The sequence below is a fragment of the Bactrocera tryoni genome, unplaced genomic scaffold (assembly GCF_016617805.1).
Source record: "Bactrocera tryoni isolate S06 unplaced genomic scaffold, CSIRO_BtryS06_freeze2 scaffold_11, whole genome shotgun sequence".
Classification (NCBI taxonomy): Eukaryota; Metazoa; Arthropoda; class Insecta; order Diptera; family Tephritidae; genus Bactrocera; species Bactrocera tryoni.
The window spans coordinates 734,727-752,361 of NW_024395824.1; the positions used below are offsets into that span (position 1 = coordinate 734,727).

General features: G+C 36.5%; 1 protein-coding gene and 1 long non-coding RNA gene across 5 annotated transcripts in view; both read left to right on the forward strand.

Annotated features, from left to right (window-relative positions):
• The window catches only part of LOC120779893 (voltage-dependent calcium channel type D subunit alpha-1), a 74,820-nt gene that overhangs the window by 34,409 nt on the left and 22,776 nt on the right, over positions 1-17,635 (forward strand). For 3 of the 4 annotated variants that reach the window (XM_040112242.1, XM_040112241.1, XM_040112244.1), the window contains one exon: positions 4,274-4,381. The exons of the other annotated variant lie outside the window; for it this stretch is intronic. In XM_040112242.1, coding sequence (XP_039968176.1) covers positions 4,274-4,381 — 108 coding nt within the window. The remainder of the gene's footprint in view (positions 1-4,273; positions 4,382-17,635) is intronic. 4 annotated transcript variants of the gene reach the window in all.
• Positions 8,123-8,711, forward strand: LOC120779894. Its single transcript, XR_005705753.1, has 2 exons — positions 8,123-8,158; positions 8,211-8,711. It is a non-coding gene; the product is annotated as an uncharacterized LOC120779894 (long non-coding RNA).

Genomic DNA, 17,635 nt, shown 5'->3' on the forward strand with positions numbered 1-17,635 from the left:
TGGTTATTTTATAAAGAATTAGTTTACATTTTCAAATCTCGAAGTATAATTTAGAATTAAAATTATTTGTTTTTGTTTTAATGCGTGAGTAGAAACAGGTGTAGAATTTAAATATTAAATTTAGTAATATAATTAAATATAAATGCGGGGGGATTTATACATAGTAAGAGTAATTTAACTGTATTTGACGTATGCCAAACATATGAGTAGGTCGCTAGCTTAGGAATTGCTTTATAAACTGGCGACAGCTACTAATATATTAGTTTGTATTGCGCATAGGAAATAGTGAACATTTCTCTGTTTTCAATTTTTGAGAATATTGTTGAAAGTAATTGCCAGCATTGCTAAGAAAAATTGTATGTAAATCGTTTGTACACAATTTGATAAAATATTTGTTTACTCTTATTAATACCTTATAATATTTTTAATGCTACTTCAATGTAAAAATGTTTAATTTACGGATATTTTTACGAGTAGAAACGTTTGCAAATAAATCAAAAAAGTGTAGACATATCCTTTTAAAATATTTAACCTATTTATACACCCAAACCTGCTTATTAATGATGGTGGTATTGAATAATTGTCTGAATTTGACATTTCCATATGAAATAAAATTAGATGGTAGTACAACATACATAATACACCAAAAATTGCAAATATAATATTTGCTTATTGCAGCTATGTTATACAATGACCCCAGACTTCAGAATATTTGAGGTTTGCGCCCAAAATAAACCTCGCTGTTTGATGCCTTAGCTTAAAGTGCCCATACACGAACACACAAGTGCGTTCGATCGGTATGAATTCGTTTGCCCATACACGACACACAAATCCATTTTGCGTTCGTTCTTCACAGAGTTAACATGTGCGACAGGCAAGCGGAACATTTCTTGGAATTTATTTCTAATGTAGCATTTTTATATATTTCTTTGTATTTCGTTAATAATTAAAAATTCTGAACAATCAATTTTTTTTTGCTTAAATCTCTTTAAAAAATATATAAGAATATGTCCCAAAAGTTATGGATGGGATTTCGAAATATTATCGAAGCTAGAAGGGAAATAGTAACTGAGCGTTTAGCAGATATATGCGCTTGGGTTAAAATCGAAAACTTTGAAGCGTGATTTCTCGGTTTTCCATTTTTACGATTATTTTTAATTGGCGGGCAGGATAGAGAAAAACCAAACGTTTGTTTTATGGAATTGGGGCAAAGTTTAGTATCTTTGGCATAAAATTATCTTCTATTTAAACTAAAAACACTAAGATAAGATAAACAAGATAAAGTAAATTTTGTTGGTCAAATTCACTTTTTTTTTAATTTTTAAAAAATTTTTAAAATTTTACCCTTATTTTTGGAATTTTCTTAGTTTAACTAGAATATAAATTATTAAAAAATATGAATCTCTTTGAATATTTTGCTTTGATAGAAATTGCGACCTGCATCCTGCCCGCCGTCCGAAAACTGCCCATGTGAGATGCATCGGGCAATTGCTTCGCAAATGCAGAATATCAAAGATTTCGTATCCAAAAATTTTTGAAAGATGTTAAAATATATAACTATAAAGCCTAGAAATTTTGCATGAATTAATTATTTCTTTCCCTCTCAAAAAATCGATTTTTTGAAGCCTCTAAAGCAGGCCTTAACACTTGCCTTTGTTCGTCCGCGATCTTCACTGTTCGGCGACACGAGAGAAATGAGATTTTGTTCGCGCACAACGCCATACACGACACACATGAGCGCGCACCAATCGTAAATAGTCAAGCATTTTCGCGAACATGGATCGGTGCGCGCACAAGCCCATACACGAGTAAACCGCATGTGAACACATACCCATCGAACGCACTTGTGTGTCGTGTATGGGCACTTTTACAAATAACCAATTCTAGGTAAATATGTAGTTATCCCTTTATATTTATTGGCCGCTAAGAATTCCAACAAAGTGATTTTTTCGTGTTGACCTTCACGTAATTCTTCTATTGTGCATTCATTTGAACATAATCACTCGTTAAAAGTTTTGGCAAAACTTAAATAATATGTAATGTCATACATAGTTACCAAAAACTGAATGGAATACCCTTATTACGGCTTGCAACTCCACTCGGTTGATTTGAAGTGCTGAACACATAGAGCGGGACAGACTGCAAGCGACATATGCCAAATATTAAAATACACACGTTCTAAAGGACACAGTTATTTAGACAGCTGCACGACTTCACGACTGCAGACCGACAGTTGTGGCCAGAGATAAAGAGATGTTTAACTCCTCTATCACTTGAAGTGAGAGAGCAATTGCTAAACGTCAAAACCTACTGAACTTTGACAGCTAATCGAGTTCAGTAGGTTTTGACGTTTATTAATTGGAAACGAGCGATCGCCAGATTGAAATCTTACCAAAAAAATTTGTAAACGAAGGGATTTGTTGCATCGTTCAAGACCACTTTTAAAAAATGTAAAACAATGAAAATTAAATAAATTTGTGAAATTTAAAGGTGTTTGATGAAACGTTTTGTAATTTGAAGCATCGTAGTATTATTTTCAATGGAAAATGATTAAAAACCATTCATGATTGAGAGTTGACAAGCTTAAATTCTTTTATTGGGTATTGAAAGGTCAAACGTCAGTTGTTCTAATATACTTTAAAAATATTTAACTAGTTTCTCCATGTAATAAATAACCACCATATAATAATTTTAATTCGTGCTAAATGTTGGGTGTTGGGTTGATAAATGCCCAAAAATTATTATTTTGTTCAATCTTCCCATCATGGAAAATGTTAAAAAAAACGCAAATTTTGAAGCGCTCTCACACTGCAATAAGTTGAACATCACTTTATTCTTGGTTGTGGCTCTCGCTAACTGCGTTGTCTTGTGTACATGCCGGCCAATTTTATGTCGCTTTCTTCTTAAAAATGTTCATGTAGAAGGATTCACGACGCCACTTACAGCTCACTGCCGTGCTGCCATGTCTCTATGTGCTTAGCACTTCATCGCTGACGGACATTGTAGAAAACTGCAATGACATAAAACTGTTGAACTTCGATAACACTTCAACCAAATTTTTTTTCCGGTTTGAATTGATATCGATAATACCGACTTTCAAAATATGATACAGTTGAGTTAAAACCCGTAATATGGGCTTAAATTTTATGTCTGATGTCTAAAGGTAGACATCTTTTTACGTATATATAGTATTATCGTATCGTATTCTACAGAGATTAAAATCGTTCAAATAATCAAAACAAATCGTAGTTGGGCAATAATGTATATTATATACATACATATATGTATATATATGGTGTATGTATATATATATATATATATAGTATATGTATAGTATATATATAAATTTGATCCACACAAGTTAGCCCCACGCACACTCCTTTTGTTCAGTTTAACAAAATATTCTTGAGTACTATCCTTATTATTATTTATAATATTACTGATATTGACGTAGAAAACTGAAAAAAGAGATTATTTTAATTACATTTATCGATCAATGATAAATGTGATTTATTATTTTTTGATAGTGCATACGTTATAAGATTTCGATCACACTTAGCCGCGCTAAACACGCTATCAAAGCATATGATTAAAGTAACGCATTTAAATGTTATATTTCTTTTTACTATAACTAGGCCATTATCAATAATCTCCCTGAAATAATATGTATTATGTTTTATGAAACTACCAAGACTAGTATTTTTCTTTTTAAATTATGCAAAATATACGTTCTTTATGTTATATTTAATAATTTGTAAGTAATACCCTAATTAATTTTAGAAATAGATATAGATATATGTAATAATGCCTCTCCATAATTATAACGTCCTTTTTCTTTTCTTTTTTCGTTTCTTTCCATATACTTACATGCACTTACAACTTAAAATAATGTTTATTATAAACCATGAAACAAACAACCACGATGATATAAATACATATTTACATAAAAACTATATTGAACATTATATTATTAAACATGATACTGAAAATTCGATTGTTTTGATGGTTCGGAACATGTCGACATACACAAATTTTTTCCGCGCTACTGACTCCTCTTCCTTTCATCGTTATCAACTTTTTGTTTAATTACTCATGGCTTTTTTTGAATTACTCATCGCTTTTATCGCCGCGATCATTACTTAATTAATCAATTTACACATATGTATCTAAATTAATAAAAATATAAAATAATGTACAATAAATTATTCATAAATAACATAATGTATAAATTTAAAAATATATTATTCTTTAATTATCACTCATACTTAATCAGTATGTTGTAAAATGTGTTGTTGTCGCGATAAAAACAATTGGTAACATTATGCTAGTTACCTATTTGCTACAATTTATGTTTGCTGTCATTGGAGTGCAACTTTTTAAGGTAACTTTGTTATGATAATAAAAATGTTTTCTCATAGACAACAAGTCGGGTCTATCTTTGTTTGTACATACATACATATGTATGTATATTAGGATGGGCCAAAAAAAGAGAAAGTTTTTTGCACTTGGTACTCTGAAAAATTGGTTGATAGACACCTCTAAGAAAGGCTCTCCAAGCATGTGCTTTTAATTGTAACGGAAAGGTTTTTTATGTTTTTAAAGAAAAATACGCAGGAAGAATAACTTAATTCTACTTATGTGCCTTGTACGCAGACTTTTTCTAATGGATTTTCTTTTCGTCTGTATATTTTGTTTTATTTATATGTTTTTGTCAGCAATTTAATAACTTTAATTTCATAAAGCTACACCTATTAAATATCCTTTAATCAATATCAAATAAATTGTTTTTTGTAAAATATATATAAAGTTATTTTTCCCATTAAGTTATTTTTGTTGGTATCGTGTACGCAGACATTTTCTTCTTAGTGAATTGCAATATTAAGAGCACGCATTATATCGGATATATTAAAGTTTAAATTCAAAAATGTGCAAATTCGGTCAACGAAAAAAACCCTGCCTCTATATATTACTTTTAATGGTAAACGTTACTTTATCATACATTGCATCTTAGATTTGCTTAAAAACATGTTATCGATCATACTTGAATTATGCCAAAAGTTAGGCAGTCTTTACCTTCTGCTGACCGTAAATATTTTCTTTGATCGATATGTCTTTGAATGGCATTTCGGAACTTTTTTTCTTACATTGTGTGGTTTAGCGTTTAATATGAATGGCATCGATCTGAACATTTGTGTAAGCCCCATATTCTAAAGTAATAATTCCCAATTACGATTTCTTACTCCTATACTCAATTTATTCATTAGCTTTCAAACCCTATGGATGGATTTATACCTCATATATCATTGCGAGATTACTTGTTATAACTATTTTGTTTCGCACTGCAAGAGGGGAACGATATTGTTTTTAATCGTTTTTGTGCTTTGTTCTACGAAAAGCGCTCTAACAAAGTTTGTATCTTGTTTTAATAGCAGTGTGTCAAAACTAACTACAAACGTATATGAACGTGGGAGTTTACATATCTATTTAGCACATTTGTACCGCATTTTCATACTGCTCGCTCTCATGCTTTTTCAGGGACATCCTTCTTCTCTATTGGCACAGTCACCGCTTACGTGGTTATAGTCGAGTTTACAACAGCGCGCCAGTCGTTCTTCCTTTTCACTGTTCGGCGACAATTAGAGATTCCAAGTGTAAACAGGTCCTTCTTCACCTAGTATTTCTAACTCTGTTGAGGTCTTCTACGGCTTCCCCCGGCGGATAATGAGTCGAATAATCTCAGAGGTGAATTGGTTTCATCCATTCGGACGACATGACCTAGCCGGCGTAGCCGCTATCTTTTAATTCGCTGAGTTATGCTAATGTTGTCGTTTATCTCGTTATTCCATAGACTGCGGTATTCGCCGTTGCCAATGTTCAAAGTACCATATAATTTCCGCAGAGCCTTTCCCTCGAACACTTGTAATGCCGACTCATCAGATATTGTCATCCTCCACGATATAGAATTTGGTCTTTATTCGTCGAGAGAGGACTATACTTCTCAATTGCCTACTCAGTCCGAAGTAGCACCTGTGGGCAAGAGTTATTCTGGTTAGGTTTCCGAGGCCAAAGTTGTTGTTTCTGTTAATGCTAGTTTCAAGATAAGCAAAATTATCTATGACCTCGAAGATAAGACTGTCGACAGTGACGTGGCAGCCAAGTCCTAGCAACGACTATTTGTATAATGACAGGAGATATTTCGTCTTGCCCTCGTTCACTACAAGACCCATTTTCTTCAGCCCCTCTCTTTTTTTGGCTGCAACTATGTCTCGTTTCCCTCTTCAACTTTTGATATCTATCCCACCTCACACATGTTGCGGCCGATTGTAAAGTTGGGAGGTAGGCAGTCTGTTTTCTTCCCACTGCGACACGGCACTCCTCATCATTCTTCTACATTTTTCAAAACCCCATAATTTTATTTGCAGCTGTACGTAAGGAGCTTGAAATGCCGTCACACAGTTTTCTTATACCGAGTTGCTGACGAGTGCGCTCAGAGAGTAGGAGTGCTAGTCGAGCAGAAAATTACTGTTGTGATTGCAGTTTCTCGACGTCGACCCTTCCTTGTATTTATTTACGTGTTTTTTCACAGCAAGATAATGGTTCGAGTCAATACTAGGTCCTCAGAGTGTACGAACGTCTTAAACACTAGAGACGTATCTTCCGTCTATCACAACATGATCGATATGGTTGGTGGCGTTTTGATCCGGAGACAGTCAGGTAGCTTGATGAATTGCCATAACCATATTTCGAGCCCTGTCGAATTCGATCAGCCTCAACCCACTTGGGGATGTTTCATAGAGTCTTAATTTACAGAACGCTGTTGCAAAGATACCTTCTTTGCTTACCCTGGCATAAAGTGCGCTCCAAGCGCCCATTGAAGACATCTGTGGTCACATCGTCCTTTTTTCGATCGAGACAAGGGAGCACCATCGCACTTCTTGAACGGCGCTGATGTCTGCCGACTGGCTAGCGTTACCTTCACAATTAAAAGACTGGACATTCTAGGTGCAATCCCTTAAATCGTAATCCTTAATACGTTTGCAGCGGTCGTCATCAGAAGGGGGGCTATTTTGTTTTTATTGTGGATGTTTTTTTAAGGACGTTTTTTGGCTAACCTTGGTCTAAGACCGGAAGTCGTAAGCAGTGAGCCATATGTGAAATAATCGTTTCTGGTCACTCCTTACACATGGCTCTATTCATCATAGCTGAAATATTATCGGTTTTATCGGTTATAATCAAGTATTATAAGATTATGTGTTAGAGGGTTACTACGAGTATACGACAAAGCGTATCATCGATAACAAGTAAGAGAGGGCTGTGTTCGAGTGTAACCGAACATTTCATACTCTTGCAACTTGCCAGGACCAAAGCCAAGGATATACAATAAGGTGCAAAACGTCAACCATACACTGACCGCCATATTTGTTTGTTAGAGTAACAAAAATAGCTATAATGGTATGTAGTACTATATGGGAAATTTGTTGACCAATTTCACATATTTTTGGCCGATTTGCTGCGAACAGCGCTCAATCGACTCTCCAGGGTTTTCGTGTACACTTTCAGCTTTTTACACCTGCATGCTGGATGTGGTCCAGTGGCGGATTCAGAGGTGGGAAAATTAAAAACTTGAAATATATGCTGCATTCAGGTCCATCTGTGATATATTCGATTGATACATTATCCGCAGTTTATCCTCCAAGTTTTCTAATATTGAAAAATTAGCAACTGGAAAAATAAGGAAACAGCGGGAAATGGAACGATACTCATCACTGCCGTGTCCAAATTTCAATTTATAATTGGGATGTTTAGCCTACATATGTAATATTATATCTCTAAGTCATTCACTCCGCGGGATTCTTCAGAAAAATTCAATTGATCTGGCGAAGACGTCAAATATGATAGATACGCTGCGGATGAACATTTTCGATCCATTTATTCAGACACGAAAAATATGGCGGCAGAACTGAAAGTTGACGAAGAAAAACCAAGAATCTGCGGCCGACAAGCAAAACGCGAAAGTTTCTGGGAGAGAACTTGCGAAGAATAGTACAGGGTCTCAGTGTACATTCCTCTGTTGGATACAATCGGCGAAGATTTGAAGACCCGCTTTTCTAGAGAAGTATTGGATGGATTTGAACTGAGTTTGCTGCTTCCAAAAAAAGTATGTGTTTTGAAAACCAATAAAATGTAAAATCTCATTGACTGCTTGATAGATAGATTCAAAGGCCTTTTGAATAATGACAACGTCGTGCGACGTTTAAAGTTCAAAGGAGAACTTGAACACTAGCAGTGCCATTGGGGGCAGAAACAAAAGTCAAAAGACAACAAATTACCGACTACTGCATTGGAAAAGTTGAAGAACTTCGATGTAGACCTCTACCCCATAATTCATAGTTTTCTTCGCATGTTCTGCACACTTCCTGTGGCGGATGAAAGATCTGAACGTTCTTTTTCGACACTTCGCCGCATTAAAACGTGGCTGAAGACAAAAATGCTTCAAGGTAGTTTGATCGGCCTGGCGTTGCTGCACACGCATCATGACATTGAAGTCACTGCAGAAAAAGCAAGATTGTCAAAACATTGCAATAAAATATGCCTCTGTCAATTTAAATAGTAGGATTTGATATTAGAAGGTCAATTTGAAAATTTTCCACCATGTTGAACTGTATAAAGACTACTATGTTTAATATAATAATCTGTTGCATTCAAGTAAATATCTATTAGTACTATTTCAAGCAATTTGATTATAATTGGACAATTGAGTACAACATAGAATTTAGTTTGTTTTCATATGCACCATAAAATGTGCAACCCCGTTCGCACTAACCTACTCAGCAGAGATAAAGAGATGTTTAACTCCTCTCTCACTGGAAGTGAGAGAGCAATTGCTAAACGTCAAAACCACCTAAACTTTGACAGTTGATCGAGTTCAGGAGGTTTTGACGTTTAGCAATTGGAAACGAGCGATGGCCAGATTGAAATCTTACGAAAAAAATATGTAAACGGAGGGATTTGTTGCATCGTTCAAGATCACTTATAATAAATGTAAAACAATGAAAATTAAATAAATTTGTGAAATTTAAAGGTATTTGATGAAAAGTTTTGTAATTTGAAGCATCATGGTAATATTTTCAACGGAAAATTATTAAAAACATTTAATGATTGAGAGCTAACAAGCTTAAATCCTATTATTGGGCATTGAAAGGACAAAAGTCAGTTGTTATAATATTCTTTAAAAAGATTTAAATAGTTTCTCCATATAATAAATAACCACTATATAGTAATTTTATTCATACTAAATGTTGGGTGTTTTAATTTAAATGCCCAAAAATTATAATTTTGTTCAATCTGGCCATAATGGAAAATGTTATAAAAAACGCTAATTTTGAGGCGCTCTCACACTGGAATAAGTTTAACAACCCTTTATTCCTGCTACTCAGTTATCAACTGATTGCAGACTGACTTTATAGTCCGTTTTGTCACATCGTAATGCTTTAATTAGTGGCAGCCGCAAAACCGAAACCCGTATCAGTTGATGCGGCCTATCTTATGAAAGCTCAATGTAATTGGACACTCACCACCGCTTCTAACGTCCGTGTACGTGGATGTCCGTGAAAATTGGATTCTTTTCGTAGAAAGATTCAGCTCATTGCTCTCTTGCAAAACAGATTTGCCAATGTACATAGGTATTTTGCAGTAAGTAAAAAATAAACGGAAACATATTTAAAATATTCTTAACCAAACTCTGAATCACAGTCGAATACTATTATTTTTAATAAGATGAACTCTATTTAATAGTTGGATTTTAGTCTTTTTCTTTTACATTACGCAAGATTATAACTGGAATACTAAATGTGTGCAAAACCATGTATATAAATTGAACAATGACAACATTGCTCAAATGTAAACAAAAGATAATAACAGATTTGCCATTACGGGCATAACTTTTGACAGATTTCGTTTGATACATGCGGTAAGTAAAGAAGGGCAGAACGTTGGTCACTAGCTGAGGCAATAAGAATATTTCAAACTAGCTTTGACCCGCGGTGTTACCTGAGGTTTATAAGGGAAAATAAAATGTGTATTTACGGTGCAAATAATGATCATTCACATTTTTAAAATAGACAGCTAAAAAACATTTCACAGCAGCATATCTCGGTAAAAAAATATTGCGGGACTTATTGTTTTCTGTGTATATAAAAAGGTTTTTGGCTCTCGACACATGCCAGCAATCCACTCACAGCTGACCGTGTGAAAGGCAGAGGTTGCCCGGGTGAAAGCCGACTACTTTAAGAGTTTGCCATTGACTTTTATTTATTGTGATAAAGAAAGCCACTTCCAAAAAAAACTTGTAGCGTTTGAACTGGGAGCGTAAATTGGTGGGTATTATAGGGATTCTGGATATTAATACCGTCTCTCTTTTGGACCCTCCAGTAAGAATGGTGGCTTGAGCGTGTCGTCTCAGATCTGTAATACGTAATCTAGTGCCTTTGCACTGTCTCGAAGCGTCCAGGTTACGCATCAGTATGACGAGCACACCAACTTACAGTTTCACTTGAATGGTTCAGCGAGAGTTTGAATACTGAGTGAATAGTGAGTATTCAGGAGTACGCAACAGCCAGGGCAACCACTTTGTCTTTGCAGAACTGTGCCAACAGCAAGTTCATCACCTCCTGGTGTGTCCATGAAAAAATACCCCCTTGTCCTCTAGCTACGCGGTTGTTATTAAATTGAACGATTCCGGTAGCAATATGGGCTTTGTTTGATTGACTTGAATTCCCAAAGGCACAGTATCATAACCAAGCTCTCTGACCAAATCAGTGGAGAGCCCTTCCGTTTTTTATAAGGCAAGTATACTGAAATCGGGCAATATTTTTCCAACCCTCGGAAAATGATACTCAATTAGTCTCAGCTTATTGTTAAAATTCATGTCATCGCTGGCTAGTGTCTTCCTTTGGAATCGGCGAGCAATGTCTTCTGCCAAAGCGAACCGAAATCCCTTTTAGTAGTGAAAGAGTTACATTCATACACATTCACTAACTTTCTCCTTTATAACAGTAGTGTGGTATATTTAAGTTTTTTTTCTTAATTACTACCAAAACATGCCGAGACTGCCAAATCTGCGTGGTAAGAGAGCAATCAGCTGATGCGTTTCTACGGAGAAAAACAGATTTTCCTGGATAACCGCTGCACTGTCGGTAGAAGAGTGCTCATTTACGTAGCGTTTTCATACATAGGTCGTGTGTGCTGATTTGGTCCACGGTTTTGCGTCGGTTACTAATTTAGGTTTTGTCCATCCCTGAACATAACAAATGTGAGTGTATTAGTGAACCTATCAGCAGTTTTTGGCTATACCAGAAAATGTTAAAGAATAGAAAAAGCGCAATTGTTAAATCAAATCTTTTTGAGTACCAAAGTATTGACCACAATGAAGACAGCGGACGACAAGGAGCATCTGTCAAATATTAAAATATGTATGTGCTTATTAGTTCAGTCAAAATAGACATTCCAATTTGCAATAGGCTGGATTTTTGTGCAGGCCTTGGATCCGTCATTACATGGTAAAAGTCCCCACTCGTGCGTTGTTTTTATTCGAGGTCAAAGGTCACAAATTTGCTGTTTTTGCGTATATCTCTGAAACAATGAGAGCTACGTGGTTCAAACAAAATTTGTAGATCGTAAAATTGTCTACAAAAAAGATCTCAACACTTTTTTCTCTACAAAGCGTCGGTTTCGAGATATCGTGACTTTAGACCGCAGGAAAGTCGTATTTTCGACTATATGCACACATTTCCGCACCATCTCTGAGGTAGTGTACACGGCGCTTTTTTTTAACATGGTTTGCCCAGTAGAAATACTCCACTATATATTTACTATTATTCGTCAATTTCCAGCCCCAATCTTCAGGACTTAGATCATTGCCTAGTGTGCAAGTATGGCACTTGGTAGACCACACGAATCAAATGTTGATTAACAGAAGCAGATGTTGGAGGGAGACAAGACAACTGCACTCTCTTATTGTTTCTGGTATTTTTCACGAAACTCAATTATCTATACTTCTCTATCGATTCCATTTTTTTGGAGCTCCATACATAGCAAGAAGAACACGAATTCCATTGGTGAGGATAACATCTGCTGACGAGTTAATATTTGTAAATACTTTTGCGTTATCAATCAAGCCTTCACGTTTTCCAAACAATTTGAATACTGTATTTTTGCCTCTTTTGAAAATCGCTGATGTCGTATCGCAGCCAGTTATCGCATGAAGGAATAATATATGAGGCTGACATTTTGGATATGCAGTTAAACTTTGTGAAGAATATATTTTTGTTTGAACCTGAGCTCTCCCAAGTTTTAAAAAGTAAATGATCTTATCACTAGGTGTTGCTGCAGTTAATATTATTATCAGCGTCATTTTGTGCTTGTTTCACGACAATGTTTGCAGCTGCAAATTATTCACATAACATCTTAATCAAACGAGATTTATTGTGAGTATTAGCAAAAATCTGCTGTTGGTTTGTCGGAACAGTCTTTGATCGATCAAAAACGACGATGAAGATGTTTGTTTAGCTCGACGACGTTGTTCTGCAGCTTTGATATTTTTTGTATAATCAGTGTAACCGTCAAATATTATAGTAACGTTGTAACCAAAGTGTCTACGAATATACTGGAGATATTTGTCTAAAATATCCTCAAATGTGTTCTCTCGATCCCCCACAACACGATGTAACAGGTATCCTCCATCGATGATGTAGGTAGCATTTGTACTTTCGATATCAATGTTCACACATTCAAAGCAATCATAAATGACTGACTTCTGTGTCTTACGCACTCCAATTGCATCAAAGAGCGATAAAGGGTAGGGGGCTAATTCGTACTCGAAGAATTTTTCAAGCTCAGTCTCCGTAATACTCATGCGTTGAAATAATAATACAGGATGTATTTGGACCTTCTCATCATGAATATTTATGATACTGTTCACAGATAATAGAGGTAGTACTTTATCAACACGTTTCAATTTAATATTATTAAATGTTTGGCCCATCATTTTACTCATAGATGCAATACCCACTTCACGAGTATTATGGCAATTGATTTTATCATCCCCGATGACTCCATTGGCAATGGACATGATTTTGTTCAATTCAGGAAAAGAATTATGTGATGAAAACCATTCACGAAGTTTCTTGATGTCTTTAGTATCTCTCTTTACGCAGGAATCCCTTGCATCGACATGCTGATCTGTTGTGTCCATTCTTACATCCGCTAAATCTTCTAATCTTTCACACACAGTATTCATTGCATGCATGCCATAAATCCATTTACTTATGACGCCCTCTTGCGTACTTCTTCCTCGAACAACACCTCCATCTGCTTTTCTTGAAGTCAAGGGTTGACACTTGAGACACTCTTCGTCGAAGATGCTGAGCGTTTTTTATTTCAGACGTTTTATCTGCTTCGTTGCCACAGAACAAACAGTATTTCTTGAAACAAAAAGATGATTCATTACCTCGTGCTGTAGTACGAGGAGGACTAATCCCAGATGTGGTCGCTATCTCCGCCTCACGCTGTCTTTTAGCTGCAGCGATGCTGCTTTTCCGGGTGTATGCTTTACGACACTGCTTATGTATAACATCGTTACAGATGTTTTGTCCTTCAAATATTCATTCGAAACCATTAAAGTCTTTAGCCCACGATCAACAACCACAATTTCACTTTCAGTCAAAGCAAACTTCTGACATTTTTACAAAATTTTGTAACTTTTGGCACGGTTATAAAATATTATATAATAAAATTCACAAACACGTCTATTCAATACGAAAAACCATTTAAAACTGACTGCATTTACTAAAGCTATGTTCTTCGGGAAAAGCAGGTACGTAGGTTGCTATATACATACATATATTTCTGGCCTAATAATGCAAATAGGCATATTTATCAACGAAAATGTTTTTTTTTGGCGATTGCTGTTTTGTTTCGGGCTCATACGCATAGATCCATGATTCGTCACCTGTGACGATCTTATAAACGTCTTTTGTAGCACCGCGATCGTATTTTTTCCACACGAGCCTTTTTTGAGCGATTGTCAAATTGTGCGGAATCCAACGAGAACAAACCTTTTTTACAGCCAGGTGTTCATGCAATATCGAATGTATGCTGGTGGGAGAAATGCATAGGCATGCCTCTATCTGAAGGTCTGTTACATGACGGTCTTGCATTATCAGTTCACGTATGGCATCGATGTTTTCTGGCACAACGGCTGTTTTTGGACGACCTTCACGGAATTCGTCTTTGAGCGAGCGTCGGCCACTATACAAAGATTTTAGTTCATCGATGCACTCTTGTCGTGATAATCCACGTCGAAAGTTGTGAAAAATGATCGCACGAAAATGTTCACGAGTTAATTCAATTTTTTGGCCGAGATGAATTTTTTAATTCCCTGTAAATAAAACAATTCACGATAAAATGACAAAATGTTCTGAGTGATGTTATGCTAAAAAATGTCAAACTTTCCAATGGAAATGTCAGATTGCACCTGGCAACACTTAGTGTTGCCCTAGGTCAGAATATATATAGCAGCCCTCGTATACGCTGGTTTCGATCCGAAAAATGGAGAGTCGCAGGCAGATGTTTCTCAATGCCCACGGACGGACGACGACTCACTCAGAATTGTATATTTTTCACGTACCGGTGCGCATGGAGCAAATAAAACTATGTTCTAATGTTTTTTGTTCAAATGGTTAACCCGATGATGGATACTCGTATGAGTGCATATTCGTCTTTTCTATGTTTAAAATAGCCATAATTCGGGAACAGTGCACCGTAGAAGAAAAAATGTTGAGATCTAAAAATTCTAATCTACAAATTTACGACTTTAAGACGACAGGCCTGCAGTTGTCGCTGACGTCAAATTGATTTATCATTTTAATAACAATTGATCATTTAAAACAAATGAATCGACCTAGTTACACTTTGCCGAAAAAAATTTTTCTTTAAACAAAATATTTAAGTTTTATTCAAGCGAAAACTGTTAATATGGTCAAGAATCATTCAAGAAAATTTTGCTGTGCTGTCGTGGCGACCGTTCGTCTATACTTATGTTTAAGGCTAAGAGAGAACTTCGGAAAATGAAATACGCCACGCAATGTGTGAAACGACGAAAAAAATGTTTGTCCGATGCGTGAACAGTATCTGAATAGGCAAAGAATAATAACAAAACAAAGCCTCAAGCGGCTGCGTTTCCATTTTTAAATTTTATTTTCCTTTTTATTTTATTAGTTGGTAGATTTCAGTTCTGTTACATTAATAGCATGTATTACTTACTCAGATAATTAAAATATTTCCAAAGAAAATAAATATTTGCTCATATGTTTATTAAATGAAGAAAATATTTATGCATATGAAGACAAATATGACAAGCACACAAACATTCTTAAATACACGTCCCAATCTCTTTACATTTCAATAAAGCGATGTTAGTTGAACGATGGGAGTCAAGGAGGGACAAAAAATTAGTTCTAACAGCGATGGTGAGGAGGAATTCCATATGAAAACGAATTGTACTTCATCATTTTTACAAATTTACATATATAATATAACATAATTGAAACAACAAAAAAATTATTGAGTTCATACTTACATTATACTCTTCTTCTCTACTATTTATGGTGTTCTTTGTATAGTTTGTATAATTCCTTATTGCAACATCAATTATTTTGCCCTTTTTTTCTTATGTATTTTGATTCATTTTTTATCATTATTCCCTCGTTATGTAAATTGTATTTTCATATTTCTTTTTATACTCTTGCAACCAGTTGCTACATAGTATTATAGTTTTGTTCACTTAACGGTTGTATATATCACCTAAAACTAAGCGAGATATATATCTTCTTCTTCTTTATCGGCGTAGACACCGCTTTCGCGATTATAGCCGAGTTAACAACAGCGCGCCAGTCGTTTCTTCTTTTCACCAGGTCCTTCTCCACTTGGTCCTTCCAACGGAGCAGAGGTCTTCCTCTTCTTCTGCTTCCCCCGGTGCGTACTGCGTCAAATACTTCCAGAGCTGGAGTGTTTTCGTTCATTCGCACGACATAACCTAGCAAGCGTAACCGCTGTCTTTTAATTCGTTGAACTATGTCAATGTCGTCGTATATCTCATACAGCTCATTGTTCCATCGAATGCGATAGTCGCCGTGGCCAACGCGCAAAGGACCATAAATCTTTCGAAAAACCTTTCTCTCGAAAACTGGCAACATCGACTCATCAGTTGTAGTCATCGTCCAAGCCTTTGCACCATATAGCAGAACGGGAATAATGAGTGACTTATAGAGTTTGGTGTTTGTTCGTCGAGAGAGGACTTTATTTCTCAATTGCCTAGTCAGTTCGAAGTAGCACCTGTTGGCAAAAGTTATACTGCGTTGGATTTCCAGGCTGACATTGTTGGTGGTGTTTATACTGGTTTGTTTGCAGAAGATATTTCGTTTTGCCCTCGTTCACTGCCATTCTCATCTGTTTCGCTTCCATATCCAGTATGACAAAGCAAAACTAACGGCGCGGATGTTGAGGCCAATGATATCAATATTATCGGCATACGCCAGCAGCTGTACACTCTTATAAAAAATTGTACCTGCTCGAATAAGTCCTGCGCTCCTCGCCGAACCAGCTGTTCTTTTGCATTTTCCGAAAACGAATGGTTTCGGTTCTAGCTGTACATAAGGATCTTGAAACACAGTCCTTTATACCGAGTTGTTGACAAGTGCTCTCAGAGAGCAGGAGTGTAGAAAATCGTTCGGCCGTCTGTTGTGATAGCAGCTTCTCGACGTCGAAACTTCCTTGTGTTTGTTGACATGCGTTTTTTGCTGCACAGAGGCGGGTACGGATCTTGGCTGCAACAAGATAATGCTCCGAGTCGATGTTATGACCTCGGAGCGTACGTACGTCTAGAACACTGGAGACGTGCCTTCCGTCTATCACAACATGATCGACCTGATTGATGGTTTTTCGATCCGGAGACAGCAAGGTAGCTTGATGTATTTTCTTATGCTAGAATCTAGTACTACAGATAACCATATTTCGGGTCCCGCGGAGTCGATCAGCCTCAACCCATTTGGGGATGTTTCATCGTGGAGGCTGAATTTACCGACCGTAGTGCCAAAAATACCTTCTTTGACCACCCTGGCGTAAAAGTCGCCAAGCACTATTTTGATGTCGTGGCGGGGGCAGCTCTTAAAGTTGCGCTCCAAGCGCTCATAGAAGGCATCTTTGGTCACATCGTTCTTCCCTTCCGTCGGGGCGTGGACGCAGATCAGCGATATGTTAAAAAACCTCGCTTTAATGCGGATTGTGGCTAGACGTTCATCCACCGGAGTGAATGAAAGTACTCGACGACGGAGTCTCTCTCCCACCATGAATCCCACACCAAACTTGCGCTCCTTTATATGACCAGTGTAGTAAATGCCACAAGGACCTTCTCGTCTCTGTCCTTGTCTCGTCCATCGCATTTCTTGGACGGCGGTGATGTCAGCATTCACTCGAACGAGGACATTAACCAGCTGGGCAGCGGCACCTTCCCAATTAAGGGATCGGACATTCCAGTTGCATGCCCTCAAATCGTAGTTTTTAAGAGGGGTCTCTCATC